Below are 18979 nucleotides of genomic sequence, written 5' to 3'. Positions count from 1 at the left end.
TATCAAATGAACACACATTGCTTTTTGTTGTAGATGTGACAAGAATCCGGCTTGCAGTTTGATATTTCATATAACAGTTCAGTACACCTATTTTCATTCTTACCTCTGAAGTATGAGAAAAAGTCTCTTCAAAAATAGAATGCTTCTCTCATAAGGCCGTTTCAAATATGAGCCTTTCACTGCTATAATCCACTCAGACAAAACAAACTCAGTGGTCTTGTGCGGGTAGGAGGAAGAATTAAGATAAAATTTTCAGTCTGATCTTTCGTTGACTATTCTTTTAGCAGAACACACTAATCACTTTCAAAATGTGTGTTTTGCAGCAGTCATCTTGCACCCAGCCAATGTAGAACAGTTGCCTCGTTGCGCCACAACAGGACATACACAATGAATGGCGTTGGTCTATGGTGCGCTAAGTGCAGTGTGAAAATGCTTTAACATGATAATGGTTAAGCAAAAAGAAGAGGTTCAAAGCAAAAATGACCTAAAAGAACAATCACATTGGTGGATATTTGAAGTGAATCTTGTCAGCCAATCAGTCTGGCAAAAAAAATAAAGGATAGAAATAATACAATTTTACTTCATACTGAAAGCATTTTCAACTAGATTTTCTAAAGGCGCGATCACATTACACTAAAGGCCATTTAAAAAAATCAAACAAATTGACGTGGCCATTTCAACCAGGTTCAGCATTTTAACAAACTGTTATTTCGGGCAAATTCTGTTGCTAACTCTAGTGATTAGGGAGTCAGGAATGAGTGAATGGTTGCGAATGCAATCGCTACAAAGGGATCCTCAGTGGACATTTTGGGGAACTATCACAAGTTGAAGAGGTCAAGAAAAAGAAATCTCAAGACAAAATAAAAATATTTCACAAAAGTTAGGTTTATTTGCAAATCGGCTCTTAGAAATGTGGATTAATAAAAGAGGATGTGAGCACTGGGTGTCTCTCAGAGAAAGTTTCTAGAAAGACAACACGAGTTCGACAACATAAAGGATGGACAACTAGCAGCAAGTTTGGCTTCCTAAAATTAAAAAGCAACAAAAAAAAACCCCAATAAATAAAGGAAAAAAACAAATGACCAGCATGAGCGCCCCTCCTGCATCAAATAAGACACTTGCATGCAATTAAATTATGTAAAAACAATGATCGTTTAAAAAAAAAAAACAGGTGGTGAGGGCGGGGGTGCACAATTGACAAACTGGAAATGTTACCGTTGATTGTTATGGATTAGCACAAGTCCCATGTTGCAACTCACCATCACATTCGACAGAAACAGTTAAAACAATGTTTCACAATTGAAGTATATTCAGTGATACAATATATATATAAAAATCCATTTAGAGTCCATCGCTTCACAAACACACACGCACGCACACAGGCTCAGACTAAAATATCGTCACTTGTTTGTTTAATCCAGGGGTATCAAACAAATTGCTCACTGGGAGGGGAGGTGGAGGTCCACAACCCAGCCTGAATGCTAGATAGCACACGAAAGGCAATTTCAATAAAATAACACTTGCCGCTCTGTGTGAAAAGTGGGCTTCGTGTGTGTGCTATCGTTACTCATTTCGCTAACTTGTGTTTAACATTAGCGCAACAATGAGCAACTTTTGACATGCGTCAAGAGCACCCCCCCAATCTGGGCGGCTGGCTGCGGCACGGTCCAAAGTGGCCCGCGGCCCGGTGGTTGGAGACCACTGACTAAAATGACATTCTGAACTTGGGGGTTCCTCAAGATCTGCCGCTTGTGATTGATGAACCCGTGAATGCTACAAGAGGGCAAGTTTCCAGAGCAACCTTCATAAAAAGTGCAACTGTGCCACCTTTGCACGGCGAATAATGCATTTGTGTGAAAATGAACACTCCCCATTGAAAAATTTGAAGACAATGAGTACTGAAAAACATGAGCCAATGGCTTCAGTTGAAAAGAGGTTGCTTTGATGGATCCATTTTATGCTTTCTTACATGGGCTGTAACAACCTGAACGCCTTTTGATTTGGGACAACTGCGGACTCTATCCGAAAGGTTCCCACTTGAGTTTGTACTGTGTGAGGAGTCAGTTGAGTGTGTCAAGTTTTCCAGATGGAGGTTCACTTTGATCTTTAAGTCACATGTGTAAATGACATAAACAGATTAGGAGTATTGCAGTAACTGCACTCATTTCTGTTCAGAAATTTCAGGCCGCCTAGTGTTCATCTTAATTGCAACATGATCATCAAAAAAATTGTTTTTTTAATATTTGGAATCGTCGTTTTTTTTTTTAAGAGCTAATTAGACCGCATATGAGTTTGACCCCCCTGGTTTAAAGCTTCACAGTTTTCACTCGCTTCATGTTCTCTCAGGCTGCTCAGCCCGGCCGGCTTCATTCTTTTCAATTCGTTTTCCGGCAATTGAGACAATTGACACAATAAATACTACAGACTCAAGGCCTTTGATAAACGCAAATGTATAAAATAGTAACTTGTATATGCTGACTCCAACATTAGTCTAAAAACCCAGCCTCTGTATTTAAATGTTACTTTGTAAATAGTACAGCAATTTACAGTCTCGTCTCTCTTCTATGACACAGGAATAATAAACGTCGCAGTTTTTTTTTTTAAACCTTACATACAGTATATATGCTGTTGCGCAAACCTGGATAGCAAGTTAAACCAGTTTTCTGGGTATTCTGGTTGAACGTAGTCGTGACCTGTTTGCACAAAAAGCAACGCGTTACCACGGAAACCATGTGAAGGCCAGATTCACATTTTCAAATCGATTCAATTTTCTTTAAGGAATAATTAATGTAGTAACGACAGCAGTGAGCCACGCAGAATAATAAGTACTATAATACTGAAATTGAATTGGGGATTAAAAGCCATGGAAATTAGCGACAACCAGACTCTTGTGCCTTGAGATACAAGCAATTCTTGCTGTGACTACCTTCTTAAAACTTCTCAAATCATTTTTCGCCATTGAATTAAAAAGCAATGCCATTCTCAATTTTTTTCTTGCAAGTCAAAGCAAAAATAAAAAATACATCAATTTCGGCCAAGCTACTGCCTGGATCTAGAAAAACTTCTGCTGGGTCACTCTTACCTCAAGGCACCACTGTATACCGCCGTGGTAACTTAGCTGGTGCTGTTTGAATGCTACAGAGTCATGATGACCAAGTTCAGACAAGACAACTCACCAAAACCTAGTTTAGCACACTATCCAGCTGCAACAGCCGCACGGTTGATCATAAATTAAGGGGGCCGTAAAAGACGTCAATGTCTTGCGGTTGGGTTCACTTGGGATCCTCGATGGTTCCCGTACTCAAGTCAGTCATTTTCGGGTATTTCACTTTCTTCTGGTCCAGCTCGTTCTGCGCCCACAGCAGTAACTTGAGGAGTTTGGCCAATTTGGGGGTGGACTCCCTGTTTTCGTGGTCCAGCACAGCTTGGTTCACCTCGCTCCACACCTGTGCAGCATCAAATATTTCTCACACCGTTTCTGTGCAATCTCACACGCATCAACCATCAGTCAGTCAATATTTGATAATTCAGATATTTGCTAACGAGGAATAAATCCATTTTTGGATATGTAATGGGCGCAGACGCTAGATTGACATCAAAAGCAGCCATCTCCATTTTTTATGGCTTAAGTTAAATGAGTTTATAAATGCAATTCTGGTTTCAGGTTCACACAAAGAATTTTTAGTCAGGGTACATTGTATATTTTTACTTGAATGCATCAGTGGCTTGGTTTTAAGGTTTAAAATTTCACCATCAAATGACCCCATGATAGGCAATAGGACTGAATGATTTTCAAAAATCTAATTGCTTTTTTCCCCCTCAATAACCACAGTAGATATATAATCTGGAAGACCATTTGATTTTTCTGCCTGTCATAGGCACATAGGTGTACGTGTAGCCCGGAGCTTTTACGTTCCAAAGAATAAATAGGCGCATTGTATAAATGTGCATGTCTACTCATTCCCACTGCAGCATCTGTAAATATCCCTACTGATGGTTTATGTCCCGCCATCCTCACCGTGATTAGCAAAGAAGCAGTACGCAAGTGTACCCTCCACCCAGCATAATCTATGTACCTCAGCTCACTTACCGTACACATTTCCTCATTCTCATATAAATCCGCCACGGAGGGGTTAATCCTTTTGATATGTGGAAGTGGTCATTAGTAGGGATGTCCACATGAATTTTTGGTACCAATTGATCACCGTTTTTGGACGTCATAAGCAATGAAAGTGCAAAGATTTCCAATGGAGAGTTCTCTAGATAGCTGTTGCCAGTACCTTTTGCCTCTGCATCATGTTGAGCAGGTCTCCGAAGGGCGACTCTTCTGGGTTGTCGAAGGCCAAGAGAGCGAGCGTTCTCTCCATCTCTGTTAGACATTCACGGCTCTCCTCCCCCTGCTCGGCCAGCTGCGTCTGGGCAAACTCCAGCGCTGACTCTGTCTCCCTTAACCGGATCAGCTCGATCAAATGTTGTTGCTGCGCCAGGGGAATGACACACAAGTGATGAATTAAGGCTGGGTGATCTAAGGCCTTTCAAAAAAGCGACAAATTCCTACTAATGACTTTGAAAATAATTGCAGATTAATTACCAATTGTTCCGAGTATCCCAATACTTGTGTGCCTTTATTTCGAACATGTATAAGTTAATTACATTACTTTTCAAAATCATTCATCCCTAGTTATGAGCATGGTCAAAAATCAAGGTTTCACTGTACAGTGTGTGACAGACATGCAAATGTACCTGCAAATGAAAGTACAAGTATCGATTGGTGTCCAGCAGCTCCGGGTGCAGACTGTTGATGAGCGCAATGGCTTCCTGGATCTGTCCCTTCAGGATCATCTCTCGGATCTTTATCCTTTCATCGAGAGAGTCCAAGTCCACAGTGGGCTCAATACCAGACTCCATCCGGAACTTCTCTGCCGCCTCTTTGAATCCCTCTTGAACACAAGACAGAGCATGACATGGAACATTCATCAAACATACAGTACGTAAGATTTGGTTTGTCTTTTCACTCCTCCAACATGTTGTGAGGAGCCTCACCGGTCACCAGGTAGTTCATAATGAGCCGGTTCATATCTGCTCTCTGAATGTGCACGTTGTTCAATTTGTCCATCCACTCGTCTTTTGTGATGTCTTCAGGCTTTTCAGCATAACTCATCATTGGACGCCTGCAAGAAAGCGAAAACGCTCAAAGGGGGAGACGGGAGCAAGACTGACACGGTTTGGCGGCTTCAAGTATCTACAGCAACACTTAACGGACAGCGGAGGAGAAACATGCTACGTAAGGAATACTGCAAATGGGGTAATGCAAATGCGCACTGACGACGAGAGAAAACGAGTTTTGAATGTTTGTGACCGCTTTCGAGGGCTGAACTGGTTTGAACGTCCAGCGTCAGATCCCAAAACAAATCCAGTTCTTCATTTCCTCAAGACAGACTGGCAACAGTCAGACAGCCTCGGTTAGTTAGCTCGCTGCTAGCCGCGAACCTACCGTCCAACGCGAGCTCCGGTGTTTGTTGTTGACGCGAAGGGTGATATCAAGTGTTGACACGTAGTCCGATTAGTTTCCCTGGGAGGAGAACATTTGTAAAGTACAACAGAAGCCCCAATGAAGCTTTCGGTGGCCTGCTAGTAAGCCAAGCTAATGTGATATCCTCGCGATAGCAACCTACGTCATTCATGCGAGATTAGCCATTGGTGGACACAGTGACGTCATGGTTGCCGAGGAAAGGCCCTGTGCGAATTTGCGGTTGAGGGGGGGGCGACTTTATGTGCCTAAAGAATTTATGTGCCTAAAGAAATCACACCACAATTGCAACAATGATTGTATTAGATACATTAAAAATATTCTATGAATGTCAACATCAATTACGAATATATACGTGGTGAGTGAAAAGTAATGTTTCATTCGAGATAGAGTGAAGAATTTTTCACTGAACTTTTTTTAAGGGATCATGCTGCCAGTTTGGTCCATTTTTTTCAATAACAAACTGAATTCATGTATCCTTTTTATCCAGGAAAATTATATTATCTTGTATTTTCTGGCAACTTTATTTCACGTAAGCAAACGTACAGGCTAGTCGCTGTTTCACACAATACAGATACTGACAAGTCAACAGTCCCCACACCATCATGCATGGTCACTGTGCCACATCAAAACCCAAAACTATCACCCAGCATCAACTGAAAAGCATACTGGTATACAACAAAATAATCAAAAACAAAGATCAGAGAAATACAACCAAAACATGAATTTCTCGCACCATTACGATCACAAGTGCTGCAAAGCATGCTGGGATTGTCCAGGCCTCTCAGCGACGTATCAATGTTTTGGAGAAAATCATATAAAACTAAGCAGTTTAAAAACACCTCCTTATAAATGAGCATTATGACCACGCCCCCCTCCCCTTTCTCCAGGTCTTCGTGGGAGTCATGGGAGGGACCAATTACAATTTGTCAATTCAAAGTAATTGGAAATACCTCGCTAATAACGTCAAAATAACGGGACCAGCTGTCCCAAAACGTATGTGGACGTCTTTACATGGGCCCACTTCAACCTCTGAAAACGTAAAAAAAAACGGTTTGCCTTTCAATGGCTGACTTCAAAGAGAATGTGGGAATGAGCATTTTACATGCAGCTCCTGTCATATTTTGTCCGTTTTCTTTAACAAGTCACCAAGATATGCAAATACATCGCTTGAGAGAGGCTTTTCTTAAAGTTAATTGTCTGTAGGTTGTTGTATATTACAATTTCAGCCATAAGTAAAATCCAGTAATATTTAGTAAAATTATGGGATTAATATAAAATAATCTATTTAGATTAAATTACTTTCCCAAGAGCTGTCTCTGATCATTAAATAGGGTGGCACGGTGGCACGACTAGTTAGCACGATGGCCTCACAGTGAGAGACAGCATCGGTCGTGGGTTCAATCCCTGCTCCGGCCATCCTGCGTGGGTTTCCTCTGGATACTCCGGTTTCCTCCAACATTCCAAAAACATGCATGGCAGGTCGATTGGACACTCTAAATTGCCCCTAGGTATGAGTGTGAACGCGGATGTTTGTTTGTCAATGTGTGCCCTGCGATTGGCTGGCAACCAGTTCAGTGTGTCCCCCGCCTACTTCCTGAAGATAGTTGGGATCGACTCCAGCAACCCTAGTGAGGAGAAGCGGTACTGAAAATGGATGGACGGATGTTCATTGAATACAATTCTCCTGGGAACTACAACTGTTAAAGAAAAACAATCAAAAGTGATGCTGCTTGACACAAATCTTTATAATATTCTTCTCATTGAATAATTACAGGTTTAGTTCTGCCCAAGACCATCAGACTCCTGCAGTGTTGATTTGCAAGCCCTCGTGGAGGTGACTTCAGCAGGGTATTTTCCTCTGAGATGAAATGCCAAAGAACAACTATTGCGAAATAATGTTTTGCTTTGCAGAGTGGGCATATAACTTTTTATTTATCCAACAAGCGTCAGTCAAGTACAACTGAAAATAAAATTACCTAAGGTACGTGTTTGTCCATTTTCTAGCCACTGAATCTCCTCAAAGTTTGGCTGCCCACATGAGCAAAGGTTTGAGGTCATTACAGGAAGTAAAGAAGACTGAGTTTTCTGAGTTAATCTGGTTGAAACGCTTAATAGTTAACATGGTCACAAGTGTCGAGAATCAAACTCACATCCTCTCGGTGGGGAATCTCCCACTATACCCTGATCTTGCTGTTATAAGGTGATAACCTTAAAGTAGAAGACAGAAGACAATCACATTGAACCACAAGAAATGTGTCTGATTTATCTGCTTTTGTGGTCAGAGACCATAAAAATATTTGATGGTAGTTAGAGATGTAACAAGCCAGATTTTTAAGAATTTGTATGGGAAACTTGTGATTGGTGGGGATTTTGGAAACATTTTGGAAAAATTGCTTCGCACCAATATCAGATGCAATCTGAAACAAAATAACTTTTTAAACGTGATTTTTGGGAGCCAAATTGACCACAAAATCCACTCGTTTGAAATCAAATCTAAAATTGTTTAATGTCCCCACCCCTATTAATAGTGAGAGGCCGAAGATTAAATGTTCTTCCACTAGATGGCAGAAGTTTAACCTATGTCATCACCGAGTGGCATTCAACAAAACTGTAGTCAGGTGTTCAACTAAACTGAGTATGGAAACTTGTTAGTAAACTAAAATGAGATCTTTCTAGCGAATCTATCTATCTATCTTTCTGTCTGTCTGTCTGTCTCACCAGAACTTAATTGAATTAGATTTTTTTTAAATTGAAGAAATGTTCATATTGCTGTATTATATTTATATCATACCATATCATATTTGAATAAGTATCTTTTGATTTGTGTATGCACAGACAATGGACGGGTGGATTAGCAATGTTAATTTTAGTTTCATTGAAAAAATGAATATATATATAAGCGCTCGACATGCCTCCGTAGCTGGTTGGAATAGTAGCGTTTGCAAACATATTAATGTTGATTTTAAGATTAGTGATTTATTAATTTAGCATTTGGTCAGTTTAGTTCGCATAGTGTAGTATAGCGCCCCCTCTTTGCAAACCTCATAGTCCGCCGAGGGCCGTTTTCAATTAGTGAGTGGTGACTACCCCTTTAATTTTCAGTTGCACGTGATTAAAATGTGGTAAACTGGTGCAACGTTTTCAGAAAAAGAACGAGCAATGTAAGTGTAACACATATTTTGTTTTACTGTCGTCGTATAGTAGACACAAGTTGTTACTTAGTAGAAGGGGGGGTAATAACAGTGTTTTGTGTTTTCAATTCGATTCATGGTCGTTTTTTTCATTATTTTTGTTCAAATGTTTTCCAAGCTTGCACAACGAAGACTGTAGAGTTGCGTAAAAGACTCCAGTCACGTCTCTTTGCGCGCGCCCCGCCTCCCAATGCCTCCCGCATTGGTCTGCGTGCGCGCGCACGTTACGCCGCTGAACGTACGGGGGCGGGGCCATCGCGCTGCTGCAGCTGTCCATGGTTGGTGGGAGGTTGGAGCCACACATAGTCACAGAGGATCCGCGGAGAGATGCAGCCTTAGTCACGAGACGCCGTCCGTCCTTCCTTCGTTGCTACCCGGCCACCGCTCGTTGTTCGTCTCGCACTTTGTTCTCGAGGAAGGTGAGTCTTCCTTCTTGCCGTCTCGCCTGCTTTGCACGACGGCGCGCGCCCTTCGCCAAATGTGCGGCCTTGCTTTGCATCCTCAGCAGGCCTGGATGAGGCGAACTAACATGGATGCTGCTGCTGATGATGACGATGATGATGATGCGCGGAGATTATTGCTCCTTGCAACGTTTTTCGCGGCCTCTAATCCTGCTCGTTGACAATTTCACTGCAATCTGTCGGGTTTTGCTGCCGTCTTGACGAAGCTGCTTGAATGCGGCCTGTTCCATTTGCATTGAGATGACTATTTATTTTTGGTAATCGGACGTTTTAAACGCCGTTATGTTTAAGTAGCGCCGATCAGGAGGCCGTTGGAACAAGTGAAGCGTGTTCCAATGCGAGTGGACGAGTCTGATACGAGCGTGAGAAATGCACTGCAGGAGTGTGTCATAAATCCAACACTTGCCCCCTTTGACTCTGCAGAGCTTGCCGAGCAACGCAAAGGAGAACCGGGCCAGCTGCTGCCCTGCAGTCAGCACCATTTCATCTCGCAAAGTTAGACGCCTTTTGTAGTGTATGTACTGAGTGTACCGCTACCAAAGGAAAAAAAAATCCAGTCTGCCTGTGCTGCTGGCACCAAATGGCCCACGCACCAGTAGTTGGAGACCACTGCACTAAAGAATATTCATTTGGTTTCAATATGAGTGTGAATATTTGTTTAGTCCCTTATTTTTGCTTTCCATAAACATTTTGGCTAAGCAGCCACTGTTGCTTGTGGTTTCGCTGAGTAGCTAGTCACTCAGTATTTGCAATAGTCAGAATTTTGTTGATGGGTAATAGTTTTTATGTACAACCAATCTCTGCATCTGGTAACACAAGTTGAAGCATTTCCTTCCAGTTCAGTTGACTGGCAGAAACCTTGGGCAACAGACCGCAACAAATCAACTGTAAAATTAGTTCCGTAATTGTCTACACTCTGTTTTGTTTCACACAAGTTAGGATGGCTTCATAACATAGCAAGGGAATGTTCAAATAGTTTGTAAACAGCTTTGCAACTTTTGCTACCAACCCCAAAGTTACTAAGTTGGCAAACATTTACCACCCAGTGAGATAAACCAGTTTAAGAGACAAATATATACAAAGGTGTTATTCATTCTGTTTTTAAAATGATTACACGATTAATCGGCTATTTATAAAAAATATTTATATCAATCAGGCTCTACTTCAAAGGTAGAGTTGTCATTTGTAAACACAACATGCAACCGAAAAGTAAGCATTTTTTTTTCATTGTAGCTTGCGTTTCTTTTAAGCAAAAACCTCCAGACTGTGCCTTTAATTACCTAATGCAAAGTTTATTGATACACATTTAACATATGTACATGGATATACACACACCGGCCCCGATTTTGGTAGACAGGCGACCGTGCACTTAGTGTAAAGACGAGCGTAACCTTATTTCCACGCCAGCGCAAGTCTAGTCTAGCTTTTTAGATCGAGCCTCTCTGGGTGTTACGATGCACAGAGTTGTCTCACTCTCGACTCATCCAACAATTTGGTACCAGATAATAGTCTGCAAATGGTGTGAAAATGGGCGCATAGTCATTTTCAATGATCATTGGTCAAGTTTAACGTTTTTGTGACTTTGGTTGACGCCTCATTGGGTGTTACTTCCTCACAAAAAGTAGACAAAATTTTAGACTGGCTAAAAGGAGATCTATTGTGTAGCGCAGGTGGTGTCACACAATTTTGGTGTATTTGAATCGAGAGCCCCAATTCCAATTCCTAACCACAAATAAGCATCCCCGCCCCAAAAAAAACTGGGGTTGGCTCCGCACACACACACAAAAAGAAAAAAAATCCTCAAATAGGTGAACCGCGAGGGCACAATTGGGAATATGTGGATGTGAGGTGCAGGTATTATTTTTGTCTTCTTTAAGTCACAAAGCCCACATTTTACGCTGTTGTGTATGTGGCCTTGAATGTGTGTGGCCTTAGAAAGCAGGCCTGGCATGGTGAGCGACGTGACACGACAAGTGTTGAGTTAGCGAAATGTCCAGCAAATTGAGAATTATTTTAATAGTTGTTTAGGCTGTTGATTATTTTTTCGATGAATCGGATAAAAAAAAAATATATTTACTAATTTCCATACCCTTATTCAAGAACAGGACATTATTTCATATGGATAGTGCCAAAAATGCATAAAAGATAATTGATGATTCAGTTAGTGGTTTGGTCCAAGACATCCATCTGAAAATAGGCAAAAATGTTGATCATTGATTCCTAAAATCAAAGCAGATGTTTGCAAAAATATTATAAATGAAAATATTTTGAATCAACACAAACAATCAGTCTTAGACATGCCAACTTGCCCAAAATTCCGTTTTGGATCCATTTTGCTACGGGCAGTTCCTAATCTGTTCCTCAAAGGTAAAAAATGTTATGAAGATGACGAGACGACATGCACAGTAGATAAACTCGTCTGTATGTACCATGGCTTTTGATTGGCTCGCATAAGATTTGGCCTCTACTGACCAATCAGGAGAAAATTTGTCAAAGTCTTTCCCATGTACAAAAGTAGCTTTGTAGCATCGCAATTCCACTGCTGCGGCCGTCTCTAGCGTGACAGCTAAACGCCAGCCGCTCCTCAAAAGTCATCAATCATTACTTCCCTGCCAGTAAACAAACCATCCTTCACACACGTATCGTTCACACAAAAGGAGGTCGAATAATCATTTACAGGAGGAGGCATGTTAGACAGACACAGGGCCAGGATTTGGGCTGAAAATATAATTGAATTTCATCGCTTCGTTACACAACAAGGATGTTCAATATATAAATGGAGTTTTTACTGAATTTGGCTGAATAATTTTCAAGCAAAAAAACGAAATGCATGACAAATGACCACAGGAATATTGCCAGACAAGAGCAAGTAAAGGAAAGACCACCACACTTCCTCTCTCAAACACATAGGCTACACGAGCAGTGATTGTACTGGATCAGAATGGAAATTATTAATGTTTTTTTTTATTTTAATAAATGAATAAGAAGTATTTCAAAATGTCCAACACAATGCTTGAGGGCCTCTAGCGACACCACACAGATTTCTGAAGAGGCTAGCACCTCCTACCCTTGGCGTAGCATCGTGCCGGATGCTAAGGCTACGCTATGCTAAACCGGGTCGAAGCTATCATTAAATGACGTCACAGAAATAGAGGAAGAAATGATTGATGTTACAGTCTAAGTCTAAGTTTCGCTGGAACCGCGTTCGCTATGACAAAGAGAAACCATCTGTAACAAGCAAGCTAATGAGTGCCTAGAGAGCATTACAGTCCGAAAACTAAAATAGTAGTAGTACACCATATCTTATGTTACTATTTTTTTAAATAAATTAAGCTTTGGCAAACAACCATACAATGTGATATGTCTAGCTGTAAATAAAACATTGTTATTAGTAGTATATTGCATGACACATTATTATATATTTATCAATATACTGCCATTACATCATATTGATAAAAACAAATAAGATGTCATTTTATTGTCACTCAAAATTATTCCCAAAAAGAAAAGATAATGAAAATATTAACGTTGTTGTGAGTCTTTCTGGTAGCACGTGTCTGTTGTTTTGGCTGACATGCAAATGTTCTTGACAAAGTCAAAATATCCCTGACAAATTATCCAGAATGTTGCTAAGAGGCTATAGTCAGAGTTGGCATCGCTGCACTTTGCTTTCGTGGAGGATTCCAGAAATGGGACAGTATTTACCGTCCTTTTGGCAAAGATTTGGACAATGTAAAGTTAAACAAAACCTATAAAGGATTAATCATTTGTCAAAATAGTTATGAATTAATTTGAAGATTGATTAGTTGTCGATTAATCAATTAATTCTTACACCTGTAATTGAGTTACTTGCCTTAAATTGTGGGCATCGTCATCTCGTGAAGTAATGTGCTTATTATGTTTTATTTCTTCTGAACAGTTTGTTCATTAAAGTGATTTGAAGAGCATTGGTGGCTGTCTGACGAGGGATTTCAGTTCATTGCAATTAGCGGTTGTGAAGGGATGAGGTCATTCCAACTCGTGGTGGTAGACGATGTTAAAGAAGGTGGCAATGTTTGCTTTAAGCCACTGATGGTGTCGTGGTACACTCGCCTGACTTGTGTGCGAGCAGCATGGGCTCGGTTCTCACTCAGTGACGGACGGTGTCTTTGTGTCCCCTGCGACTGTCTGGCGACCAGTTCAGCGTGTTGTGTGCCTTTTGCCCGACGTCAGCTGGGTTAGACTGCAGCACAAATTTCCTAAATTCTTGTAGAACATAAAACTATTATTCCTCTTTTATAAATGGCAACAGGTGGACCCAAAGGTTAATTGCACCTTCTGCCATCTTGTGAGAGAAAATAGAATGGTTCGTTCACCATTTTCCGCTGGCACAGATAGGAACAAAGATGGGCATTATATGTTGTAAATGATACTTTTCAGATCAGTGGAGTGTAATTGGATCATTTCCCCTGGCACATCTGATGGTTTGTAATGCCCCAGTGCTTGGGAATCACTGGTCTATTGTGCCCTGTGGCCAGTCCAGGCCAGGTGTGCCCCGCCCCTCTGGGACAGCATCCAGCTTGCATCTGACCCTATGGACGATACCTAGGTGCTGACTATACGTTCAGTAAAGAAAGTTGTGTTTGTGTCCAGCCCTGTGAACGTGAGGCATCATGGCTGAGCATCAGAGGCAGCGCTCTCTCTCCACCGCTGGTGAGTCACTCTACCACGTGCTGGGAGTGGAAAAGATTGCCACGAATGATGACATCAAGCGCTCCTACAGGTGAAACCCAAGCTCCACCCCGACACACACACACATGCACACCCCCACACACACACGCACACATTTAAAACAAAACTGAACAAGCCGGTTCTTTAAAGTGTTTAAAAAACACATGGGAAGAGGACCTTGAATAATAATGGCATATTATATATTTTGCAATCACCATATTGTGGGCGGAGGGGTCACAATTAAATTATTTTTCAAAATCATTCCGCCCATACTCCTTTCTCAAGTTACCACTATTTGTGCCTTGGCTCAATGAATGTTGGGTATCACCGGCCAAGTGTGAATGCACTTGAAGTTTCTGGCTAAAAATCAGAACGGGTCTGCGTTTGTCTGACTGGCGTATAAAGTGTTCAGAAATGTTGATTAAAATGTCAAAAAGGGCTAGGCCGTCGAAACTGGATGGATGTACTGTATGATGAAGTTCTTCATTGGTTGTTTCCCGCGCAGGAAACTGGCTCTGAAGTTTCACCCTGACAAGAATCCTGACAATCCCGAAGCAGCGGATAAGTTCAAGGAGATAAACAACGCTCACGCCATTCTCAATGACCCCACCAAGCGCAACATTTATGACAAATACGGTTCGCTGGGACTGTACGTGGCCGAGCAGTTTGGGGAGGAGAACGTCAACACTTACTTTGTCCTCTCCAGCTGGTGGGCAAAGGTAAGCTTGGATGCAAAGGAAACATTTTCTTTGTTGTTTTTTGTTTTTGGTGTGGGCCCGCCCTCAAACTCAAGCTGGTTTGCAGGCGCTGTTTGTGTTCTGCGGGCTGGCCACTGGCTGCTACTTCTGTTGCTGCCTGTGCTGCTGCTGCAACTGCTGCTGCGGAAGATGTAAACCTCGGCCTCGGGAGGGCCAGGAGCAGGATTTTTACGTGTCCCCGGAGGACCTGGAGGCTCAGTTGCAATCGGACGAGAGAGGTGAGATCAACGTGCACCTTTTTATTTTTTATGTCGCAAAAGCTGTGGTTTATAGACATTGTTTTTTTTTATATAGATTCTTACAGTATACGGTGAACTCAAGCCTGACTGATCCTCGATTTATTTTATTTAGTTATTTATTTTTTCCCCCAATTCCCTTCTTATTTATGTTACTTTTTGGGGAAAATGTATTTTTTCTCATTGCAATTATACTGAGCATCAATTATTGCCAAATTTTCACTTCTTTTCCCTTGCAAATATTTGAGATCCATGTGACTCATTCTCACCACTATAGTAACGCATAGTGACTCGGATGAATAACTTAATCTGATTATCGGTTTGAAAAAAATCGCATGTGTGATTACTAATCACTAGAAATGCAACAATATCAAATTCTCACTGTAAGACCTCTCGGTATTAAAGCCATGGTAAGGTATTATTGCATTATTAGTGTCAAGTGTGTCAAGGAACAGGCAAATATAAAAACAAGTTCATCTGAGTGGCACAGAATAATGTTTAGTTTAATCTATTTGCACTTTTTAATGAAAAATGGGGAGTGATATTTACTTGAAAAAAAAAAATCGAGTAAAGCGGATTGTGCTCCTTTGTGTATGAAATGTGTGTACAATAACAAAGTTGGTTCGACCTTGGAGTGACTTTTTAAATTTAATGAACGTGTAAAATGTACCCAAAAACTCTTCTTGTAAAATTGACTTGAATTCTGAGTGAGAAAATTTGACTGTGATTTTTCAAGTAAATATCACTCCCCATTTTTCCAGTGTATTTGAACAAAAATAAGAACAATCATTTTTAGTTGTGTCTCTTTCAGATTGTAGCAACAAAAATATAACTCGTTTAATCAGACATTTTGAGGCCCACCCACCTTCTACAGATCACAAATCTTGTAAACAAACAAACAAAAAAAGAAGAAATAAATGATCCAAAATGCTGACGTCGTTTGTCAGCTCCCTGATTCACACTCACAGCAACTTGACAGCAGAGGGGCAGTGTTCGCTTCTCAGACAAGCCCACTGAATAGAGCCAGGGAAAAGAAAAAAAAAAAGAGTTCTCCTTTGATACATGTCACATAATTTTGAAACTAAGATACCGAGATATTTACAAAAAAAAGGCACAATAGTTATTGTTTAATGAAGTAAAGTAAACAGTTAGACCTCCCTTCTTCCGTACGGCCATCAAGTAATACTAAAAAAAATATTTTAAAATTTCAAATGAATCACAAAAGTTCATGTCTGGGATCAATTACCAAAGATGAGAATGAAGAACATTTTCACTGGAATTCCAGATTGCTTTATTTAGTTTTGTTAACATCAAACATGGTTTCAATTATTTCTTTTTGAAAAGCACTCGTATTTTTTTTTTTTTTGGTGAACAAGAATGTGTTTTTCAATTCCGGTTTGAGATGTTTGTTTGTTTTTTAGGAGCTATAATAACCACCTGTTGTTGTGTCTCCAGCAGAGGCGGGCGGTGAGCCCATCATGCTTCAGCCCACGGCGACAGAGACCACCCAGCTGACGTCGGACGGCCACTACTCCTACCACACCGACACCGGCTTCAACTAAGCAGCCGCAGCCGTCCGTCCGTCCGTCCGTCCCTCCTCGCCTCGGCCCCACCTGCTCCCCTGCGCCACCTCCGTGACGGGAAAGAATCCATCTTTCACAAGGAAGGCCCATGCAGAGGACAGGGACTAGTCAGCATGGTCCATCAAAGGAACTACTCATCCCTTACACCCCCGCCCACCATCTCCTTATTTATTTCCCTAGAGTATGACAAGAAATTATTCTATTTTCATTTCTTTTCTATTTTGCCCCCACGTCCCTCTAATCCAGCATTGTGTGTCATTGTGTAGCATGCAGCATATTTCCTCTTTGGCAACATTTTGACTCTTCCGTGCAATATGTCCACATGATTACGACGCGCAGCGTGAGAGCGGTGAGGCTCTCGGCGGCATTGCACTTTCAAAGCGGTTGTCAAGCAGCGGGAAAAATGTGGCTGCCGTCGTTAATTCACACTCATTTGTTTGAACGTCGCTTCACAGTGTCGGGGACGTTTTTGTCTTTTTGTCATCTACGCCCGAGAGGAATGTTGTCATATCAGCAGACGTGTCTCTTTTTTTTTTACCAAGAGATTGAAGGAAAAGGTCACGTGTTATGAAGAACATTACTTTCGTCATGTTGTGTGGGAATTCTGATCATTGCAAAAGCTTCTTTCTGTGGAGAGAGAGAGGAATATAATTGTCATCTTGTTTTGAAGTGATATATCTGTGGTCATTGTGGACTTGTTTTTGGGGTTGCAACTATCAGTTATTTTAACAATCGATGAATCGGATAAAAAAAAAATATATATATATATTTACATCCCTTTATTTGTAAAAAATGACATCTCAAATTGACAGTGCGGAAGAAAATCTGCAACAAAATTGATTATTATTTTCCAAAGTACAAACAGATGTTTGCAAAGGTCTTATTTTGATAATCAGTCTTCTTTGATGGAGGACGACAGAAATTGGAGAATATATGCCAGGCTAAAATTCCAAGAGTTCTCTCGATGATGAATGGGTTCTCAAAATAGTTATCGATTAATTTGATAACTGATTAGTTGTCAATTAATCAAGTCCTTGTTGCACCTCCACTCATTGACATCTGCACAGCTGGCATGGAAAACGGCCAGTCAGCCAGAATCAGATTTTGGCACATTGCATCATTCGGATTTGCATGTATGGCCACACATTTGCAAATCCCCCACTGTACTGTATGTTTTTCGATTTGCCACTCGGCTCATCACGTGTTTTGATGGTTTACAAGCGCTGAGCCACCCTCTGCTATTAACAGTATGGATGTTTCGTATGATGTTTCCTGTAAGTAACCCCTTGATGAAACATACTGTAGATGTGCCCGTCCCCTTGCTTTTTCATTGAGATTCTGAAAATGCTACTGTACATGTTTTAAGTTGAATGCACTCCAAGAAACATAAAAAAAAAAAATAATACAACAGGTCCGTAATCGGGAGACGACTCCGGCAAGACAGTATTGAGTGCAACTGTAGTGAATTGGTTTCATGATAAATCCATGGAGGTCGATTTATGTTATACTTTGTGGTGGGAAATCATTTTAACTGGTGCGGTGTTGTATTGTAACCATTCAATTGTGCGAGGAGACTTTTAATGGGCTTCAGGTTGGTTGTACATACAGGCGCCCTCGAAACAGTAAAGTGCAGTCCAAGAAACCTTTATGTTGTAGCATGGTTATCGTGTGTCTGGAAGAAAACATGTGGATCATTGATCTCAATTTGCTGTTGGTGAATAAATGTTCCTAAACATTTGGATGGATTTCATTCTTTCATGATTTTCTGCATGCGACGTGCATTTGACTCACAAGATAGTTGAGTACTTCACTTCAAATTCATTGTGGTGTGCTCACCTTTGCCACCAGATAGACGGGATAATGTAGTAACCAACAGTTACCGCAAGGTACAATTCTATTAGTCGTTTTTCACAGAGGATATTGAATCTTGTTTGTTTTCAAACATCCATTTCTTAAAGGAGTCCAACACCACAACTATCGGTGCTATGCGTTAGCCTGTAAATGACAATTTCTATTATGTGTAAGCAACACATTACACAACGCAATCTGTTTTATCATAGCTTTATAGATACGTTTTTGTATGGACAATAAACTGTGAATTTTGTCATTTTTAAGTATTCGTCACTATCTGCCAAATTGATGCTTATTTTAAAATGAATCAAGCTGAGTTTGCTGCCACCATAACAGCATAAATAACGAGAAACATGCATCATCAGGCACCACCGCCTAGAAAAAAGTATTACATTATTATGAATAGAAACATTGGAATTGACACGCATTGCGCTCGATCTATGCTCTTTAAGGAAAATAGTTTGCGCTTGAAAATAGTTTTGAATTTTTTAAATAAAACCAGCTGTAAAAGCATATTGGAGCCCATTTATGATTCAGTACATTGGATTGTCAAATTCAGTATTTAAGTCAGCTGCCTCTAATTCCAAAGCCTCTGTTTCTGGTATTTATTACATGGCTTTGTGGGCTTGTGAAGGTTATTTGCAGAAGTCTCACTT

The 18979-nt window shown here is 40.8% G+C and overlaps 2 protein-coding genes across 4 annotated transcripts; one reads left to right on the top strand and one right to left on the bottom strand.

Annotated features, from left to right (window-relative positions):
- Positions 1–2255: 2255 nt before the first annotated feature.
- Positions 2256–5685, bottom strand: LOC148340561 (glucose-induced degradation protein 8-B homolog). The gene is made up of 5 exons (XM_088289793.1): positions 5495–5685; positions 5044–5171; positions 4744–4940; positions 4281–4478; positions 2256–3446 (listed from the first exon to the last, which is right to left on the bottom strand). The coding sequence occupies exons 2-5, from the start codon at positions 5162–5164 to the stop codon at positions 3273–3275; spliced, it is 690 nt and encodes a 229-aa protein (XP_088145919.1). The 5' UTR covers positions 5165–5171; positions 5495–5685; the 3' UTR covers positions 2256–3272.
- Positions 5157–18210, top strand: dnajc5aa (DnaJ (Hsp40) homolog, subfamily C, member 5aa). 3 transcript variants are annotated; one of them, XM_088289795.1, is made up of 5 exons: positions 5157–5305; positions 13818–13947; positions 14401–14614; positions 14700–14871; positions 16345–18210. In XM_088289795.1, exons 2-5 carry the CDS (start codon positions 13838–13840, stop codon positions 16449–16451), a joined length of 603 nt encoding a protein of 200 aa, XP_088145921.1. In that variant the 5' UTR covers positions 5157–5305; positions 13818–13837; the 3' UTR covers positions 16452–18210. The 3 variants fall into 3 exon arrangements, with proteins under 3 accessions (XP_088145921.1, XP_088145920.1, XP_088145922.1); XM_088289794.1 differs by lacking the exon at positions 5157–5305 and adding an exon at positions 8897–9143; XM_088289796.1 differs by lacking the exon at positions 5157–5305 and adding an exon at positions 8920–9143 and having other exon boundaries at positions 16348–18210.
- Positions 18211–18979: the final 769 nt, after the last annotated feature.

The sequence above is a fragment of the Idiotropiscis lumnitzeri genome, chromosome 3, assembly GCF_059441095.1.
Source record: "Idiotropiscis lumnitzeri isolate Australia: NSW breed Sydney's pygmy pipehorse chromosome 3, RoL_Ilum_1.0, whole genome shotgun sequence".
Classification (NCBI taxonomy): Eukaryota; Metazoa; Chordata; class Actinopteri; order Syngnathiformes; family Syngnathidae; genus Idiotropiscis; species Idiotropiscis lumnitzeri.
This window is presented reverse-complemented; position numbering and strand designations above follow the sequence as displayed.